This window comes from Populus nigra, chromosome 14 (genome assembly GCF_951802175.1).
Source record: "Populus nigra chromosome 14, ddPopNigr1.1, whole genome shotgun sequence".
NCBI lineage: Eukaryota > Viridiplantae > Streptophyta > Magnoliopsida > Malpighiales > Salicaceae > Populus > Populus nigra.
This window is the reverse complement of record NC_084865.1, coordinates 13,179,943-13,199,941: the sequence shown is the minus strand read 5'-3', so window position 1 is coordinate 13,199,941 and position 19,999 is coordinate 13,179,943. Positions and strand designations below refer to the sequence as shown.

The window sequence follows — 19,999 nt, the reverse complement described above, 5'->3', positions numbered from 1 at the left end:
TGAATAATGATTACACTGAGAAATTGATCACTGAAAGATAAAATCAAACCGCTTATGACTTTTCTAATATTTAGAGAATCATGACAAGTTGTTAAATATTATACTTGATGTTCAAATATAAATCAATCAATTGATTTGTTTAATTTATTTAATTTTGTTTAATTTGTTTTTATGATTTTTATTTGGGTCAATTTATTAGAAAACGTAATGCTTCACGCACATAAAAATCATTGGTCAAAAATTAAAATGGAATGATTAATCAAATGTGACATGATTGTAAATAAATTTTAGAAATTAAAAATTAGAATGTAATTAATACATGAGATTACAGTTCTAGATCTATAAACAATCAAGTAAGGACTTGATTGAATAAATTTCTAAAATAAACCCAAAATGATATATGTAATATTATTTAAGGGGTAAGTTAATGTTTTGTTATTTATAGGGTTTTTATGTTTCCCTATAAATAGAAAATCATGTCTCTTATATTTTAAAGTAGAGTACATCTAAAACACAAAATAAAAAAGCGCAATCCCTCTCTCCTAAAAAAGCTTGAGAGATTTTTTATTGGTGATTTGTATGGATTATAGTTAAAGACCAGACACTTGAAAGGATTATGGTTTATAACAACCCGATCTTGAAGTAATTGTTCAAAGTAAAAAAATCTTCAAGTGATATTTGTATAAATCCTAAAAAACCCTAAGTCTATGTAACGAAATCTTCATAACTCCTAATTTTTTAAAAAAATTATAGTTTTTGTTATGTGTATGTATTTTAAAAAACCTATCAAATACAACATATACACTACATATTAATTGTTCAGCTGGTAGAAAAACCTACATGGAAGCTATATACTCTTGACGGATACATGGATTACAGGAGGACTGAAGCTATAATTCTGCATTTGTAGTGGGGAAGGAAGGGATGAAGCTAAGAGAAAAGGAGGTGTAGGGTTGCCCTGCTATCTTCTCGACATGCTTTTTCTTGCTTTTATTCTCTGACTTTTAAAAACTTTTCCTTTCTTTTCCTTAATTTGTTTGATTTTTTTTATTTCTTTAAATTAAACGTTTAAAACAGAAGTATTAGATCTAGTAAGTCCAAGCGCCTTCCACGCAAAATGTTGTTCTTGTATACTTATATGTTTGGTATTGTGGTGTATAATATTTTTTAAAAGTATTTTTTGTTTGAAAATATATTAAAATAATTTTTTATTTTTTATTTTTTATTGTTGATATTAAAACATCAAAAAAATAATAATAAAAAAAAACATTAATTTAATATATTTTCATACTAAATATATTTTTTAAAATACACTTATATACAATTTCAAACGCACTTATGACGGCCTGGCTTATACACCGTTTGGGAACGCGGCTGCGGCTGCGTTCCCAAAAAATTTGAAAATTTTTTGTTTTTTTTTTTGTTAAAATTTAATATGGTTTGTATGTTTTGGATCGTTTTGATGTGCTGATGTCAAAAATGATTTTTAAAAAATGAAAAAACATCGTTAGCATGTATTTTGGCACGAAAAGTTATTTGAAAAGCACCCGCAACCACACTGCCAAACACGCTCTTAATACGACCACTTTAAGGCCCAAGCCTGAAGGACAAACAATGAAACACAATGAAACTTGAAATCTGTTTTTTAATTTTGTTTTTCTTTTTATATCATGAATTCATTTTTAAATGTGATCCACGGATGAATAATCATTTCCAATAATTAAACCATAGGAAAAAATCCATTAACTCGAGATCTTTAGTCAATAGTATACTTACATGTAAATTCGAAGACACAAATAGTAGGATTCAAAACAAAAATATCCTCTCCCCGAGTTATTTCCTTATGACTTGAATATTGCTAGTCAGTTTTTACCACTTTCGTTTTTCTTTTCCTCAGCCTGTTGCGGAGATGCAAGCTTTGTAGCAAGGACAAGGTCATGTATTGCAAGGAAGAAATAATTATTTTCCAAAAAAAAAGGGTAGAAGTAATTAATTGCTCATAAAAAAAGATTGAAGTTAATAGAATGGAAACTATTTAACAATAGTTTCTTTTCATACATCAGATGATATTTAGCACTAAACATGAGTTTATAACCGATTATGTTTATTAATTTACCCATGTGGTTTCCGGTTCCTTTTTTTAGATATAGTCCAAGCAACACTTTTCTTATCTTCAGTTGCTAGCATACCGGATTGAGCATCAGGCAGCCCAGATTAGCTAGCTGTTATTGCAAGAGGCGCTGGCACTGGTGCCATCTGAGCTAAATGGTCATCAGCAATATTGTCTCTCGACTTTTCATCAGATCCCCAGAACTTGGCAGTTCTTTCGTCATCCTCGACCATCAACCGTGAGAACTCCTCATGGTCATACTCGAGTGAGGCTTTCCCCCCAAATTCACTTGGAAGATTTTCAATATCAAAGTAAGACTGCATGAGCTCCGAACTTTCTTTCTTTTTTGGGTAAGCAAACTTCACCTTCTTGAATGTTATTGGATCCAAGAAGTACCTGACAGCCTGAAGAGATGGAGTAATAACAGGTTCAGCAATACACATGTCCAGGTGCTAAATTTAAAGTAAAATAAAGGCAGCAATTTTATGGCTATCCGAAACCCGAGTCTAGTCCAATACAAAAGGTCAACTGCACAGGTGCTGAAAATAGACTAATAGAATTGCGATGCCCTCTAGAGCACGATGCTTGGTTTTCAACAAACATAAATTTGACCGCTGATTATGCTCAGAATAGACAAAATGGATGTGTGACAAAAGAACAAACCTTCCAGAACGCCTCGAAAATTCTTGGAGGATTATAAAGAAATGCAATGGCCAGCCTTTGGGGATAATGGTTTTGCAAAACATTGATGCAATCACGGCTAGTTTTCATGGGAATATTGGTGCTCAAGGACCATCCAGTGAAGTCTATCAACCATGACATTTGTTCTTGACCATCAGCAAGGTTAAGGATTCCATTTTCTAAAAGATAGACCATATAGCGGACATTGTCTTCAGTACATTTTGTGGTCTGCCAAATTGCAGAAGAAAAGGTCAAAGGTCAATTTGCAAAAGCTTCGGTCACAGTATGCTTGCTTAAGAGCCAGAAAAATAAAAATCACTAGATAAAAATGAGGGGAAAAAAACAGTACAAACCTGCATCCCTGGCCTCATTATAAGCACAGTCCTGCCGGATCGATCATGAAAATTTGCTCTGGAGATTTTCCCTGTCACGCCTTCATGTGCTACTTCATGCTGAGAAATTACACGTGCATATGTCAAAAAAATGGTCTAGATAATATCGTCTAGAATCGAAAAATAGCGGTTAGATCTGGCCATCATATCAAGAAAATGTGCAGGTAATCGTTGCATCCCACATACCCAGCGGATTTCTTCAGGCTTGAAAGTTGCTCTCCACTTAATCGTCTCTTCCAGCATTTTCTTTGCCTTGTCAACATTCCAGTTCCGAGCTTCCAAATACCTTCTCAAGCATGAATCAGTGCAGAACTGTAAACTACGACCAGATAGAGGTCCAAGAGCAGCCCTGAGCTCACAAACCTGCTTGTCGAAAAACCATTTAATGTCTATTTTCAATCCACTTATTCATGATTTCTTCAGGAGACGAAAATCAGAGAGTAAAAAACGTCCGTCCGACTCAAACTTTACCTTTGCATCTCGTTCTGAAGGGTCATTCTCCTGCTGAGTATGTGGCTGCCTTCTTATAAGATACATGTTGACTGCAAAAAGAGTTTAGCTTGTGTTAAGAAATCAATCCTCCTTATACAATTAGAAAGAAAAAAAAGTCATGACATCTATTTTCTCCCTTAAATCTTGAAGCAAAATTAGTATTCATAGAAAATAAACTTTCCAATTGAAATAATTTTCATCAACTAGGCTCTATCATGCCATGGACTTTCTGATTTCTTTCTTATGCTATTAATTTTTTGAATAGCAATACCAAGTCAAGTATTTTTAGTAATCATCAGGCACACAGCATAATAGCCTGATCACTCTAGCAAAAACTAGAAGTTATAATTAGAACCTGAAAGACCCACCAAGAGAACAAATTCTGAAGTAATAATTTTGAAGAAAGCTAGGGTTTTGAGCTTCATTTCGGATGGAAAACCAAAAGGGCCTTTCAACAAGAAACAAAAAAACCAAGAAAAAATCGTTTAGTCGTGCTAAACTCAAAGCTTACAGTTACTCCAACAAAGGAAGGTGGAAAAATAGAACTAGCAATGATGAAATGAATTGAGATATAGGAATGTCAAACTGGCAAACCTAATGAAGCACAAGTGAAGAACTCTCCACTGAAGCTCTATCAAGGCCTCTTGTGTTTCAGAAATGAAATGGTATCTGGGAGTTTGTTTAAATGAGGCGGTTTCCTGCTTTTATATTGAGGAAGCAAGAGCAAAAGACTTGACCTGGCATGGCATGGCGTTTCAAAGTCTTTGTACAAACACTTCTCTTAAAAAAAATTAATTTCAAGGTCTAATTAAGGTGTAATTTTCTCAGATGTATGTTATTTGAGATCTTTGGATTCAGATCCCAATATCATGAAGGTTATTGAGATGATTTGTGCTATGAAGACTAACACATGTGTAATGTGTTCGTAAATATGTATGTTCCGAGGATTTGTATTTCTGAGATGGTGATTTTGAGAAAAATATTTAATGAAATTAATGTTGCTGAAAATTAAATAGATAAAATTCTAATTTATATATACTATATTTCTTATCTTTGTTCAAAAACGAATTTTTTTTTAGTTGTTGAATTTCTCTTCGAATGGTCAATGTGTGATATTTTGAATTCTTATTATTAAGGTTCCAACTATAATGGGAGTTTTAAGTTATTTAAATAATACTCAATAATTTTATTTATTTATTTTATCTGAATTAAAAGTCTCCATTGAAATAGCAAGTATTTTCGGGTCAATTGGGAGTTGCTGGCTGCGTCCACAGCCTAATTCTTTTCGGTATCTTCTACGAGCAAACATAAAATGGTTTGGTCACACATCACTGTTGTGTAAGAAATTAATAAATCATTTACATAATGATATCATATGTAGGTGTATAGACCATGATTTTTCATGTCATAGAAACGTTATTCAAAGTACCTAAAAGACTACCCTGTTTATTTTTATATTTTAAAAATATTTTAAAAAAATTTAAATTTTTTTATTTTTTAAGTTTAAATTAATATTTTTTTAGTGTTTTTAGATTATTATAATATGATAATATCAAAAATAATTTTTAAAAAATAAAAAAATATTATTTTGATACATTTCTAAGTAAAAATCACTTTGAAAAGCAACAACAGCATCATTATATTTTTTAAAAAACACTTTTGAAACATAAAAATAAAAATGCAAGAGATGAGAAGATATTTTTAACTATTTTTTTTTAAAAGACACTTGTAGTCAATGCATAGTGTTTGTTTTTATTTTTTAAAGTATTTTTCAAATTATTTTTTATGATTATATTTTAGTTTTTGTAAAATTGAATCCATCTTAAACTATTATTGCAACTGTTGGCATGATCCTTTTAGGTATTTTCATCTTCAATTACAAATTAGGAATGTAAAAAATAGCAATCTTAGCTGGTCAGCTTCTTCTTCTCCGCTACCAATATCCATATTTTCTGAGTCCTTATTTTACCAAAATAAAAAAATAGAACCCTGATAGAAAATACCAAGATATTGGGAGAGGATGACATCATTATTAATGACTAAATAATATATGATTAAAAAAAAACTAATAAATTGCCATGCTTCAATTAATGACACGTGTAAAAACAATTAAAAATAAAAATAGGCTATGTCAGTATGACGCCTGCTTATCATGAGCATGTGGTGTGAAAAAAAAAAATGCCATGTCATCCGGACACATAAAAATTCGAATATTATAGAGATCACTTCATCCATTTCGCTGCATAACGATCAAGGTGCGAAATGAAAATATACTCTCTTTTTTCCTGGTGAGAAAACAGCCGACAATTTTCGAATCATGAACAAACAATAGGAATCCATGAAAAATACCATTACATAAATAAATACCATAAAATTTAAGATTTTTAACAAAATTTATAAAAATATTTGTACCATAAAATATTTTTTAAATTTTAGCAATCAAAACAGTAATAAAATATGTATGTATATATGTATTATTAATGTAAGTATCCGTGCCAGCTTGCGTATACTTTTATTAATTTCATGAATTTTAAAGTTAACAACCATGTAAATTTTTAGTAATCCTGATATTTATAAAACTCAAATTAATAATTTTTAAAAATAAACTTAGAATCTAACCAGTTAAAATTATAAATTAAAATATTATCGCTTTCACGTTTTAGCATATTTAATACCTGGCAAGGTCTGTTCCCTCGCTTTACCCCCAAAGGAAGGTTTTGGTAATTATAATGTAGTGTTTAATTAATATTATTTGATAGAAGGAAAAAGCGATAGAAATAATAAAAAATAAATTTATTTTTAAAACAGTTTTGAAATGAATTTATGTATTTTATAATAAAAATAATATATAATAACTAAACGCTATCAGAAAGTTTACGGTAAATCTTGAGGATAATGGTAGAGATTGAGAGGATCGAAGAGATATTGCTAAAGCTTGGTGAAGATTTCTTTCGATTCTTGTTAAGCAAATCTCACGAATAGAATTTAAGAGAGCACCATGGCAGCTTGGTCACGCTGAGTTTTTGGTTGAAATAATGTCTGGCCACATGCTTTTTTAGCATTTCTTGTTGCCCTCCTATGTTGAATAAGGAGGGTTTGCTTGCAACTTTGAATCAAATGATAATGAGGCTGAATCGTTGACTAAATCTCTTGGCGCAAACGAAAGGAAGAAAGGGACCGGAATCGTCGTTTCGTCAAACCATGAACAGGTGTATTCTGGAGAGTGTAACACCATCGCTAAGCAATGATCCTGTTAGTTTTTTGTACTAATTCTTTCTTTTTATTTTTTTATTGCCTCTCGATTCACAGATCAGGTGTTGTTGCTTCAGGTGACCAAGTTTCCTTTCTTTATTGTTGTTATTGTTTTTGGTTTTACTGTTCAAGCCATTAATTCTCAGGTCAGCAACGAGGATGTGGATATGCATATGAACATGAGAGAGAGAGAGAGAGAGAATATGTCGTGCTTCAAGAGTTACTAGCTGACTTTCTTGAGAGGAATTTTAAAAGAATGGCAGCAGTTGTTTTTTTAAGTGTATTTTTATTTTAAAATATATTAAAATAATTTATTTTTAAAATTTTAAAGTTTAATTTTTATATAAAAATATTAAAACGATTTAAAAATATTAAAAAATAATTTAAAGTAAAGAAAATATTGGATTTTGACTTGCCTCCATTTGAGCCGCAATGGGCTTATACAGAAACTCTTCGAGGTGGGCTTAGTGAAAAGGTTCAAATTCAAGGATGGCTATTAACCTGGTTCCTTTTCCTGGGTTATTATTTGAAACTAGATAAAACTTGGTAGGGTTCATATAAGGCCCAAGAGAGATTATTATCATAATTAGGAAAGAATGGCTATTCCGTTGACTTTTGAGGCTGACGGCTAGCCTGCACATATTGATTTTTTTTCTTTTACTTTTCTTTTTTGAGAAGAACAGTACATGAATGATAAGACTTGGCCCATCTGTCTCCAATTCATGATTAGCGAGCGATACCATCGGTGGCTGGAAGTCCTTTTCTTGCACTAGGGATTACTGGATCCAAGCCATGAGCAGATGGGCATATGCCTGAACAGTTGACTTTCCTTACAAACCAAAATGGTGCTGGCGTCAAGCCAATTAACAGCTAGCAAGTCAAGTTTCAGGCTCAAATAAATCAGCATTAAATAATAAGTATTCCACAGACCAAACATTGATTAGTTCCTGGAAAAATCTCTAAACTATCCTCCACGGGATAGCAAGCCACGCAAATGGCCCAGCGTCACCTTCCAGCAAAAGAATCTATTACTTCTCAAAGAAAAGACCTCACTGGTAGTAATTGAGAGGACCAAGGAGGATTATACTTTTTTATACCAAGAAAGACACAGGCAAGACAATGGAGCGTGTTTGCAGAAGCTTCAGGGTAGAAAGAGGGTCATCAATAAAGTTTGGGAGATCGAACAGTTCACTGCTGATATCAGAATCTATATCATCGGAATGTACACGAGTTGCCCGCTATGAGAATCTTTCAGCATCTACGAGGATGAGCAATGATCAGGATATCGGATATAGGAGCAGGAAAAGCAGGGCTTACACGTTTATAAGCAAGGTTTTCAGCTTCAGGAAAATCTCCAGCGATTGTGAGACGAGGCAGCAAGCAGATATGGTGACTCAAGAGGAGAAAAAAGGGAAGAAGAAAAGGTCTTCGTGGCTTCCTGATCCTGAAAGGAGATGGCCTGTGCAGGGTTGGTGATTTACAGTCAAAGTCAAGGAGCTAGGCATGGCAATAACTAAGATCATTAACTGGGTTTTCATTCCTCCGGATCTTATGTGGCGAGAAGATTACGAAGAAATGCTCAGATAGTCAATTGATCACATGGCTAGATTATCAAAAAGGAAGCATAGCATTTATTACTTCAAAACGATTTGTAATGTTCCCACCCAATTATTAAATTGTTCTTCTCACCAACAACCCAATTTAAAACCCAAGCAAAGCAGGTCTATACGAGATGGCTTCGTGGAAAATAATCCATACACCTCAAGTAGAATAGATTTAGCTTATGATGCTGCTAGTTGTATTCTGCAATGTCCATGAATATATAGTACATTGCTATTTGTAAAGCTTGTAAGGTGAAGGACCTACTGGGTTCTATCCAAATGCCCAGACTGCTTGAACCCCTTGATTATGAGCATTGGGTCTTTGAAAGTTCTTGCTTATGAACTTCCGATGTGATGAACACTTCAGTAGCCAATAGGCAACACTTGATGAAAGGCAGCAATGTCTCCGACAAGAACCATGATGTTGACAAACATGCGAATATAACGAGAGAAGGCTTCTTCTGATCAAGTTACCTGCCTTGAATTGAATATGAAGCATCTGAATTAATTGAATATGTTTAACATAAGAACATAGAAGTCCCAGCACAGAAATTTGTTGTTATCAAGGACAGGGCCCAGGACAAATCTCTCATAATATGGTAGGTAGGTAGAGAACAATACTAAAAGGGATCCCTACACAAGTAGCTTTAGGTCTATTAGAGTGATGACACAGCAGAAAAATAACTCTTTGAATGTAAATTCGAATCTTCATTGAATGCCAACAATCCTGGGTTTTGCACTTAACAATGAAGAACATACATGTTTCATAATCGTATATATTCCAGATGGGTGCGAATGCGATACCGATTAAAAGCCTTAGATGATCTGAATTTTGTGCCAATATGCTGAAAAATCATTTACTATTCGTTAGATGAGTTTTCTTTAAAAAATTACAAATTCTTCACCAGTAAGCAAAAAACATATTCTTTTTTCGTTATAATCACGCAGGTTACTGTTAGATATGATAAGATTAGATGGAAACAACACATAGAGATTTGAAACACTCTACAGGGGTGTTTGGCCTGCGTTTTAACTATAGTTTTGTATATTTTTAGAAGAAAAATTTAAATTTATATTAATTTTTTTATTATTTTAATATGATGATATCATAAATAAATTTTTAAAAATAAAAAATTATTATTTTAAAATAAAAAATATTCTAAAAAAATTTTATATTTTAAAAAGCGATCTCTATAAATATTCTATCACTATCCTGGACAGCTTTTAAAAAAACTGGCAGCTGTCATTTGCACGCGTGCATGTGATTTTTTGGGTTTTAAAATCAATCAATCCGGCAGCAATATAATATGGGGCAAGCCATAAACTTTTGGAACGGGGTGAAAATTATGTTATTAAAAAAATTTTAAAAAAATTTTATTATTAAAATTTAATATATTTCATATATTTTAAATTATTTTAATATATTGATATTAAAAATAATTTTTAAAAAATAAAAAAATATTATTGGTATGCATTTTAGCACAAAAAATTATTTAAAAAGCAACCGCAACCACACTTATATATAATTAAAATAAAAATGTGTTTGAAATTATAATGATAATGTCTATTTAAAATATTTTTTTATTTTTAAAAATTATTTTTTATATCAATATATTAAAAGGATCTAAATATATATATATATATATATATATTATTTAAAATAAAAAAAATTAAAATTTTAAAAAATATAATTTGTATCACATTCATGAACACATCTTAAATTTAAATAGAATAGAGAAGGGAAAAAAAAAGTGATATGCATAGTTATGTTTCACTCGTGTTTTGAAATTCAGCATGACTTGGTGATTTTATTAAAAAGATAATTTAAAATAACTTTTTAATTAAATTGAATAAAATATAAATTTAATAAAATTTATTTGACTTGCTAAGTTTTTAACAAGTTAATTAACTCAATAATATTCAAAGTAAATCTAATCAAATCAATAAGCATGAAAAAAACAAAAAACGATGTCATTTAATTGCAAAATCAAAATCTCTAATCTCCTCTTATCTCAACACAGTTCGAAAAAACACGCATCTCTCTAATCATCTTAATATTATTTTCTTGTTTTCTTTTGTTTCAAGGAATTATTATTGTTTTGTTTTGTTTTGTTTTGTTGTGTTTGCGTCCTCGGTGCTCGAGTTCCTCCAAAAACAAAATCAGTGAGGCATGGTAGCTTGACCATTTTAGTTTTTTGCCTGCTTTTGCTTATAGGTTATGTAAATATGTAGAGATTTTTTTAATAGTGATTGTTCAAAGACTTAAAAAAAGCATGAGAGGAAGTGAATTAGAGCTTCATCTAATTTTTATCACCATTTTAAAAAATAATTTTCAATTTACTCAAGATAGTCTAAATTAATCTCAATTTTCTTTAACAATGTCTAAATAAAAAATTAATACCAAAACTCATAAACTATATCTTAATACACAAAGATAGCTAAAACACCAAAGCAATATAATTGATCATAAATAAAAAGATAAAAATAGAGTGAGACACGCTAATTGTATAGTGGTTCAAATTACATAATCCTTGTTTCAGTTTTAAAATTAAACTTAATATTTTTATGAGCTAAGGATTAGACATGTCTCAATTGTTTTTCAAACTCAATATTAAACATAATTTTTTTCACAAGCTAGTAATCAAACCCATCACTTGATTTTTTCACGAGCTCAATATTAAAAACTTATCACACAATTTTTTTTATGATCAAGGTTGAGAACCTCTCTCAGATTCACATCTAAAGAATAAACTTACACTTTTTATAATATATTTGTCTCTTACAAGAGAAAGATCATTTCTTACAAGCTAAAAAGATTACAATTTATAAACTCAAGTATTTATAGAATGTAATATAAGACACAAAGATGAAAGAGTAATTTTGATGTTATAAGATTCAAAGATTTTCAAAAGATTACAGAAGAATAATCAGAACCTTCTAGAATAAGAAATATCACACCATCATGTGCAAGAGCAATTAGAAATATTGAGAACCCCAAAACTAGTTCATACTAACGGTTAAAATAAAGAGAAAGATTTTGAGAGAGAGAAAGTTACTGTGAGACTACAGAAGAGTATTGAGCACACTTATATGTTAAAATTATAAATTTACCACCTTAACTGATAATAAATAAATGATATAAAAACCAATGCGTTGGTTATTAAAATATTTTATAGTGCAAGGCACATGATAAGTATTATGCTCTTCATTTAAGTGTAAATAACAAAATATATAATGAATCTCCTGAGCTCTCTGGTCTACCATCCTCACTTTCTCTATTTTTACACTAAGACAACTTCCTCTTTTTTCCCGCAAACGAGAAGCTGTATTTCTTACTAAATTAATTAATTATATATCACACAATCCCATTAATTATATCTATTTCAAACCTCTCAATTCTTTTTTCAGAGTTATGGTTTTTCTTTTTATTTAGTCATAATTGCTCATCCCATTGATTGATTTTATCTTTAATGAAATATTTAATTTAATTCATCTCCAATCACCTAGAATCCAATGTGAATAGATTTTAGTTTGTATATTTGTAAAAAAAAATATTTTAGAAAACAAAAATCATATTATGAACCCGTAGTGAAATATGTACCTTTTAGTATTTTCTATAAAATAATATAATGTGTATCCCTGGAAACACTATGAACAAAAAAAGTACTAATTTCTTTTATGACATCATTTGTTCATTAAAATATAAATTATTTTAATATATTTAGTTGTGTAATAAATGGTGAGTTGAAAATTTATTCTTACCGTTTTTACAAAAGCTAGTATGAAGCATGCAAAGATTAAATGTGGTTTTTTAAACTCGAATGAAATATTTATACTTAAATATTTAAATATAAATATTTCATAATTCAAATAAAATCTAATTGTCATAAAATGTAATTATCATATATTTTGTAATTAATACTGCAAGTTAAGAATTAAAAAATATATATATAAAAAAAAGAGGGTGAGAAGTAGTAGAATAAACAAAAGAATTGTGCTACACAAAAAATTGACTGATATTATTTTAACAAGAGCTAGAAAACCGTCAAATAATTGCTAATAAATTACTTTATTTTTACAAATAAATGTAATATTGCTTTCAAACAATTTATTTTTACCTGTTTAAAAAAATTAATAAGAGATCCGGGTGGATTTGAACCACCAGCCTCTCAAACCCCCATTACGGGACTTTGAGCGCTCTACCGTTTTGAGCTTACGGATCTTATCATCATTGAAGAACGGGCATCAAAACGAGAGTTACCTCTCTCCTTCTCTTTTCTTGTCTACAAATCCTCCACCACTTAATTACCAAAGTTACCACAAAATGAATTTTTTTACTAGCCTGACCTTTTTTCACGGGCACAAACACATTTCGAATACATATATCAATTGACTAAACAAATCAACAATAAAGAGCTGACCGCTTCAAGCCAGATTCCTGCTGGACACATTTTCACTAATGTGAATCATTTATCACCGGAAAACATATTTAAATTACCGTTGTGACGTTCAATGAATACACTTCTTTTTTTAATCTTGAATTCTTTCAATGAATAATAAAAGAACATGTACGAGGGGAGGAATATTCAATCAATAAAAAAATAAAACATTCAAGATAAAGTTTGATACTACATTTATATCTTATAAAAACCATATTTTAAAAACAAGAATTCTCAATATTGTTTCATTATAATTACATTTATAACAAAAATTAAATTTATAGCTCTAAAATATATACATTCCATATTGTTAAAAAGAACATGCAGAAAAATTACGTTAGTCATGTTTTCTTTTTTAATCTGAAAAATACCAACTTGTATATAGCTAAAATAATGCCTCGGAAAACCCAACGAAAACTGGAATTTTTAAAAAAAAAACCAATTGAACATTAACACAAAAGTCGGACCGAGACATAAGTTTACTGTTACAAAACACGATTTTAGATATAAATCAAAAGTTTAGTAATAAAATGCCCGATGTATTGCTTTTTAGATGGAACATGAACTAGCCTTTCAGAAATTTATTGTGTTGTTATTTTTAACACATCGAATCCATAAAAGGGCACAAAAAAATTTAAACAGTTTTTTTCAAACTTCTTAAAAAACAAAGACATCAACCCATTAGACACTTAAAATATATATTTAATATTGTGATGAAAGTAATATTTTAATTTCAAATACACTATTTCATAATCCGAGGAGTACAAGTACTAATATGGTTGTTCTAGCGTGTCTTTAAATAAATAAAACACACCCGCAAGCTGATTTGAAAGAACTTCGGTCAGGGATGAGCATCAGTCACCACCATCTGGTCACCCGAATGGCATTACCTTAACCTTCCAGTACGTGGCAATTCATGAAACCTATCATGTGAAACTTCTGGAAGAACAATACGTGGACAATTTGGTATTTAAATTAAATTGCTTCCCCTAAAAAGGCATTAAATTGATGCTAATATCAAGAATATTATATTGAAAAACACTAATTAATTACCAAATACCAAAGACAACGAGAGAGGACCACTTTTCTTCGAATTAGTGGAAAGGATAGATAGATAATTATGAGCATGTTCTAATAAAACAGCAAATAAAAGAGAAGACACGCATCATTTACTGACTTGTAGAATAACGACTTCAGTAGATAACTACATCTCCAGCTAAAACAAGGAAACCATAGCAGCGCAGATTTTAAACTGAATGACACTGAACAACAATTTAATTGAGTGATTTATTTTTCTTTCAGGTGGAATAGTAAACCATTGAAGAACTTATCACCTCAAAATTCTGTGGCTCAATTGAGAATTGTGTGAGGACCTCCTGAGCTTTCTGTCGCCCTTTGAAGCCATCATCATGATCGTTGAAGCTCAGCAGCACAAGGTCTTTACAAACGTGGATCGCCTACTGAGGACTACAAATCCATCTTCAACGCTACCATACCGAGGCCAAATAACACACACCAAGAGAACCAAACAAGAAGATCCAATTGCAAATCACAAGACTAGGTAAGAGCCACTTAAATCCAGCCCCAAGGTCTTACAAGGATATCATAGAGCACAATAAGCTTAATTAACATACTTGCTACAAAACAGTGAAGCTATCGAAACAGAAATTCTGCACAAGATCGCAGTAATGGATTGACAAGCTATATCTAAATAATCAAAACTCGTGCTCATGTTTGCTCCGTAAAATAATAACATGAGATGCGTTGGATAATGAAATAACTTGGAACGAATGTTACCAGCAATAACGGGGTGTCGTGCAATGGAATAAAAGCTTGAGTGCAAGGAAAGCATACTGTTTAATATAGAATGTTATCATAACTTCCAGTGTCTTTGTTTTTTATGTACTATGTGATGTGTGACGGCCAGTTTCAAGTGCTGAAACAAGTTTAGTAGAATTCTCTTAATAGCCCATATTATAAAGATGAAAATTTGATGGGGGAAAATGATGAAGAACAATGAGAACCCAGATTGCAAATTCATGATCTCTTGCTAACGACTGATTCTACGTGAAAGGGCATGTGACTACATGATTCTAAGTGCAGGAAACTCGAATTGAGGATATAGGATATAAGTAGGAGAATACCTTCGGGTCACCGTCATAAATTGCAATATCGTGCCATTGATGAATTGATTGCTAGCTGGAGTCGGGGCCGCGCTTTAGCCATGGATTGTAAGGCAAAGAGAAGAGAAAGCGGGACACAGAGACTAGAGGGGAGAACCCGGGAAATCCCCGTGCGATCTCCCCTCCAAACACGAAAATGATAATTTTATTAAGATAGTGGTTGACCTGCCATGCAAGCGCACCTGTCATGGCAAAGGCCGGATGACAAAGATAATAAACAAGACCTTGGCCTCTTGGCCTTCTGGTCCCGATATATATCTTATACATCATCCTCATAAATAAATCGAACACCAACACCAGCATCATCTCCTTCCTGTCCTTCTCCACCAACAAATTACACATAACATGCTACACCACAGGTCACATAACCAATCTTCAGCCATGTCTACATCCAGCAACACGTTCAGCGGATTCTGTAACTGCTTACAACACCACCTGCAGAAAAAATCTCAAATCATCTTCTGCTTTCCGCCAACAACCAAACTTAAATATTGCTAAAATTCCTCATGATCGAAGAAAGCATGGCCGGAAGGGACAGATCCGCTTAATATTTGAGCTATCGAAACAAAGCCGCGCCATATCTACAAAACAAAATTAGATTTACGCGGATTAATGACTTGATCAATAACAAATAGACAGATATTCAATCAGATCTAGCTTAGGAACGTAAACAAAACACTTATACATACCTCAGGAGCTATCTCCGAGCAAATCAAGATCATGGAGTTCGAGCATCGAAACGGATATCAAGATAAAGATCGCAAGGCGATCTATATGAAGCTGCAATTGAAAAGATCGAAGGATGATCCATGAAGAGTAGATCTATAGGAGAAACTAGAGCTTTGCTGATGAGATTAGGTAGAAATGAAAGGCGTGTATGTGATTATTATATAGAGGGTTTGGGATAATGGACGGACAGGATTAGTCGCTAATGGAGGGCTGAGATTCAGTTTAAATGGCGTAGAATTGGACGGCACATATGAGCTGGCAAGATATGATACTCGTGGTAATCACGCTGGTTAGTAGGATAGATATGGACGGCATTGAAAGGATTGGTTCAAATACGCGTGTGCTTTGTGACCTTTATTTTTCTTCCACGTTACGCGTGTGATTTTTAAATTAAATACAGCCAAATTAATCTTTGTGATAAAAAAAAATAACTATGAAGGTTGATAGCCTTTTGTTTGAAAAAATGTATTTTCAATGGTTTGATATTTCCCATCTCATGGCTTTTTTTAATTTAAATAAATAAAAAAACTTATAAAAAAACATAAAATGTATAGACAAAATTAAATTATGTGTGTTTTAAAGATTATATAATTAATAGAACCAAAAATATTAATTAATTAATTTTTCTAGATTGTAAGAACCATGGTCTAAATAGCTCGTCTTGAAAACAATGAATAAATATAAGTCTAACCAAAATAAAAAAATGAAGAATTATCACTAGTACGTATTATGCTAGTCAGCATGTTTTTATTGTAGTCTATGAATACATTGAAGGAGGTGTAGAGAAAAAATTGATAATTTTTTTTTAATTTTAAATATTTTCATTCAAAAACAAAATTTTATTAATGTTAGTGGTTGGTTTTACTTTATTTAATACATGAAAACCAAATTGTTTTCTTTATAAAGAAGAGCATAACTTTTCTTTTTGAGATGAAAAATATCTTATTTTTCTTAATAAACTATCAAGACACCGTAAACAACTTTTCTATAAAATTTACCAAAATTTTATTTAATTAAAAATACTTTATGAATATATATATATAGTTTTTTTTAGTAAAGAATTATTATGATTTGAAAAGCAAGTTTAATGAAAATCATTAAGTAATATCATAATATTCTTTAAAAATACCGATGAGATCTATTATAATTTTAAAAGTTCAAAAGATTAATAAGATATTGAATGAGTTAATTCAAAATATTTATCATATTAAATGTCAAGATAAATTTTAAAGATAATCAGATTTTAATTAATATAATTCATATGTTAAAAAAAGATGAAAGCCTTTTTTAAGATAATATATTTTATAAAAAAAAAAAGGTTAGAAACACAGTCAATCCAGATGAAAGTATAGCTTACAATATCATTTGTCAAACTAGACAAAATATATATATATATATATATATATATATATATATATATATATATATATATATATATATATATATATATATATGTCGGCCAAATATATGTTGCTTTGGCTCTCTAAATAAGGCTTTGTCTAACAAAAGCATCATGATCTTCTTGCTGGACCTGGAAAAAATTAGAATATTGCTGGGAGAATCGTAGTTCGGTCAAATAAATATTTCCTGTCCCTACTTTTAGAAACAAAATCAATTTTACTCGGTTAAAATTGAAATAAATAAAAAAAACTGAGATTTTTATCAGAAGGCTTGACGAATCCTTTGTTCGGTGTCATTCCATGGCACGGGTTTGCTCGTTCCGGCCAATTGGGCTTACGTGTGAATCGTTTTTGTGTTTGGACTGGAAAAGCCCACAGTATTATCAATATATATCAAAACAAAACAAATTCTATATCTTATTTTAAAAAATCCATACCTGATATTCTTTAAAATTAAATAGATATCATTATATTTAAATTATACGTAGGTATTTAAAAGACTATTTAATATAAAAAATATTATTTTTTTATATGGCAATTATATGAATTCAAATCTATCTCTAATTGGAAATGAAATTAAAATATTAATATAATTCTTAAAACATATATCAGTTTTGATACACAATAAATAGAATTACAATTGATATAAAATAAAATTATTAAATCTAATGTCCATTGATAATCTATTTTAAGTATCAAATACAACAAGAAATCCCATAATTAAAAAATTAGAAACAAAAAAATTACATTAAAATTAATTATATTCATATCCTTAATTTTTAATATATATTCTTGATGATGATTATAGTAATAAAAATAATATCGAATCTCGGGTCTATAAAATATTTTATTTTTCCCTTGTATAATAATTATTTACATTAGAAAAAGCATATTCCAATTCATATTTATATTCTTAATTCCAGTTAAAATTCAGTAAATTAGACTTTCAGTTATTTTCCTGCTAGGTACTGTAACTAACATAAAAATCTTACATGAAATTTTTATGTACTGTGAGCGCTGAAAAAAAAATTCTTATTTTTTTTCCATCAAAACCATAAAAAATCTATCACACTTCTAATAAAAAAAATCCCTTGGAAGCCCCACTATAAACTGTGGACGAAATCATATTAATATAATAAATTCATATTGAGATCGAATTAATATTAGGGTATATCAAAAGACGCAGATAATTTCTAACAACAGAAAATCTCAATCACCGTTCAAATTGAAAGATTCTGATTTGCTCTCGGGCAAAATCTCTATCCTTGGGGATAAAATAGTTTGTTTAGATTTTTTAAACTGTAATATAAATATTAATTTATCTTTCAAATATAAAATTTTAATTTTTAAATTAGGGGATTCTTTTATCTTTTTTTTAATTGAAATAATTCAAGTACAACTCTGAAATTCTAGATGGCCAGCGTGATTTTTCAAAAATCATTTTTGAAAATGATAGGAAAAAAAAAAGGAAAAAGAAAGTAAATCTAACATGCTTGTCAGACCAGACTAATGCAAGTCTTTTGGATCTGACATGTGTGACAGGCCCAACCAACATGGATCCAACATATTTACCAAATCACTTAAACTTGGATCAAACATGCTTAATAATATTATAATTATAATTATATTTATTATTATTAATAATTTAAAAAAATATATTATTACTATAAAAAAAACCCTTAAATTTGATTTGAAAGATAAAAATAAAAATTATTGGTGTTGTTGCTATTGTTATTGTTATTAATATTGTTATTGTTATTATTGTTATTATTATTATTTTTATTATTGTTAATATTATTAATAAAATTGAAAACAAATATTATTGCTATTGAAAAAAAAACTAAAAATTTGATTTAAAGAGTAAAATTTAAAACTATAATAATTTTGAAAAAAAAAGTAAGGGAAAAAAATTAGAAATTAAAAGCAAAATAATTAAATTGAAAGGTACTGTGGGTTTGATATACTTACTTGACCCAACTAGTATGGGTCTAATATGTTTGCCGAACCCAATATGGATCTGACATGCTTACGAAACTTAACCAACATGAGTCAGTCATGTTTGTTAAACCCACTTAAACTTGGGTCAGACATGTTTATTATTATTACTACTACTACTACTACTACTACTACTACTATTACTGTTGTTACTATTATTAATATAATTATTAAAAAAATAAAAAAATATTATTACCACTAGAAAAAAAAACTATAAATTTGATTTGAAGGGCAAAGTTAAAAATTATAAAAAAAATAAAATAAAAAAATCAAAAATAGAAAAACTTAATTAAAAAGTATTGTAAATTTATCTAATTCAACCCGGGTTAATTTGACACATGCTTGCTAGACTCTTAGCAACATGCATGTTGATGCAGCAGCTAGAAGAGCTATAAGTTTCCCTCACTTTTGTATTAATTTTTTTTTGAAAGTACTTAATCATTTTTATTTGTTGAATCATGAGGCTTTTATGTTAGAGTTTTTATTGTTAGGTCTGTAGGCGTGCTTAGCAGCATGCATCACTGCTGTTCTATGTATTTTGTTTTCTATTTATATCAAACCTTGGATCATGTAGTGAATTTATTTTAGAATTAACAAAATCTATTACTTACTTTAATTTTAAAAGATATTATTTTTTCACTACTCTTTATTAATATTTTTTATGAATGCCTGTAACGTGTAAAAACGAGCAATCTAACTAGTAAACTCTAACTATCATAAGGGCA

General features: G+C 30.1%; 1 protein-coding gene across 1 annotated transcript; it reads right to left on the bottom strand.

Annotated features, from left to right (window-relative positions):
* Positions 1-1,978: 1,978 nt before the first annotated feature.
* Positions 1,979-4,364, bottom strand: LOC133673490 (uncharacterized). The gene is made up of 6 exons (XM_062094338.1): positions 4,270-4,364; positions 3,655-3,725; positions 3,370-3,546; positions 3,145-3,243; positions 2,774-3,019; positions 1,979-2,514 (listed from the first exon to the last, which is right to left on the bottom strand). Exons 2-6 carry the CDS (start codon positions 3,718-3,720, stop codon positions 2,215-2,217), a joined length of 888 nt encoding a protein of 295 aa, XP_061950322.1. The 5' UTR covers positions 3,721-3,725; positions 4,270-4,364; the 3' UTR covers positions 1,979-2,214.
* Between the last annotated feature and the right edge of the window lie 15,635 nt (positions 4,365-19,999).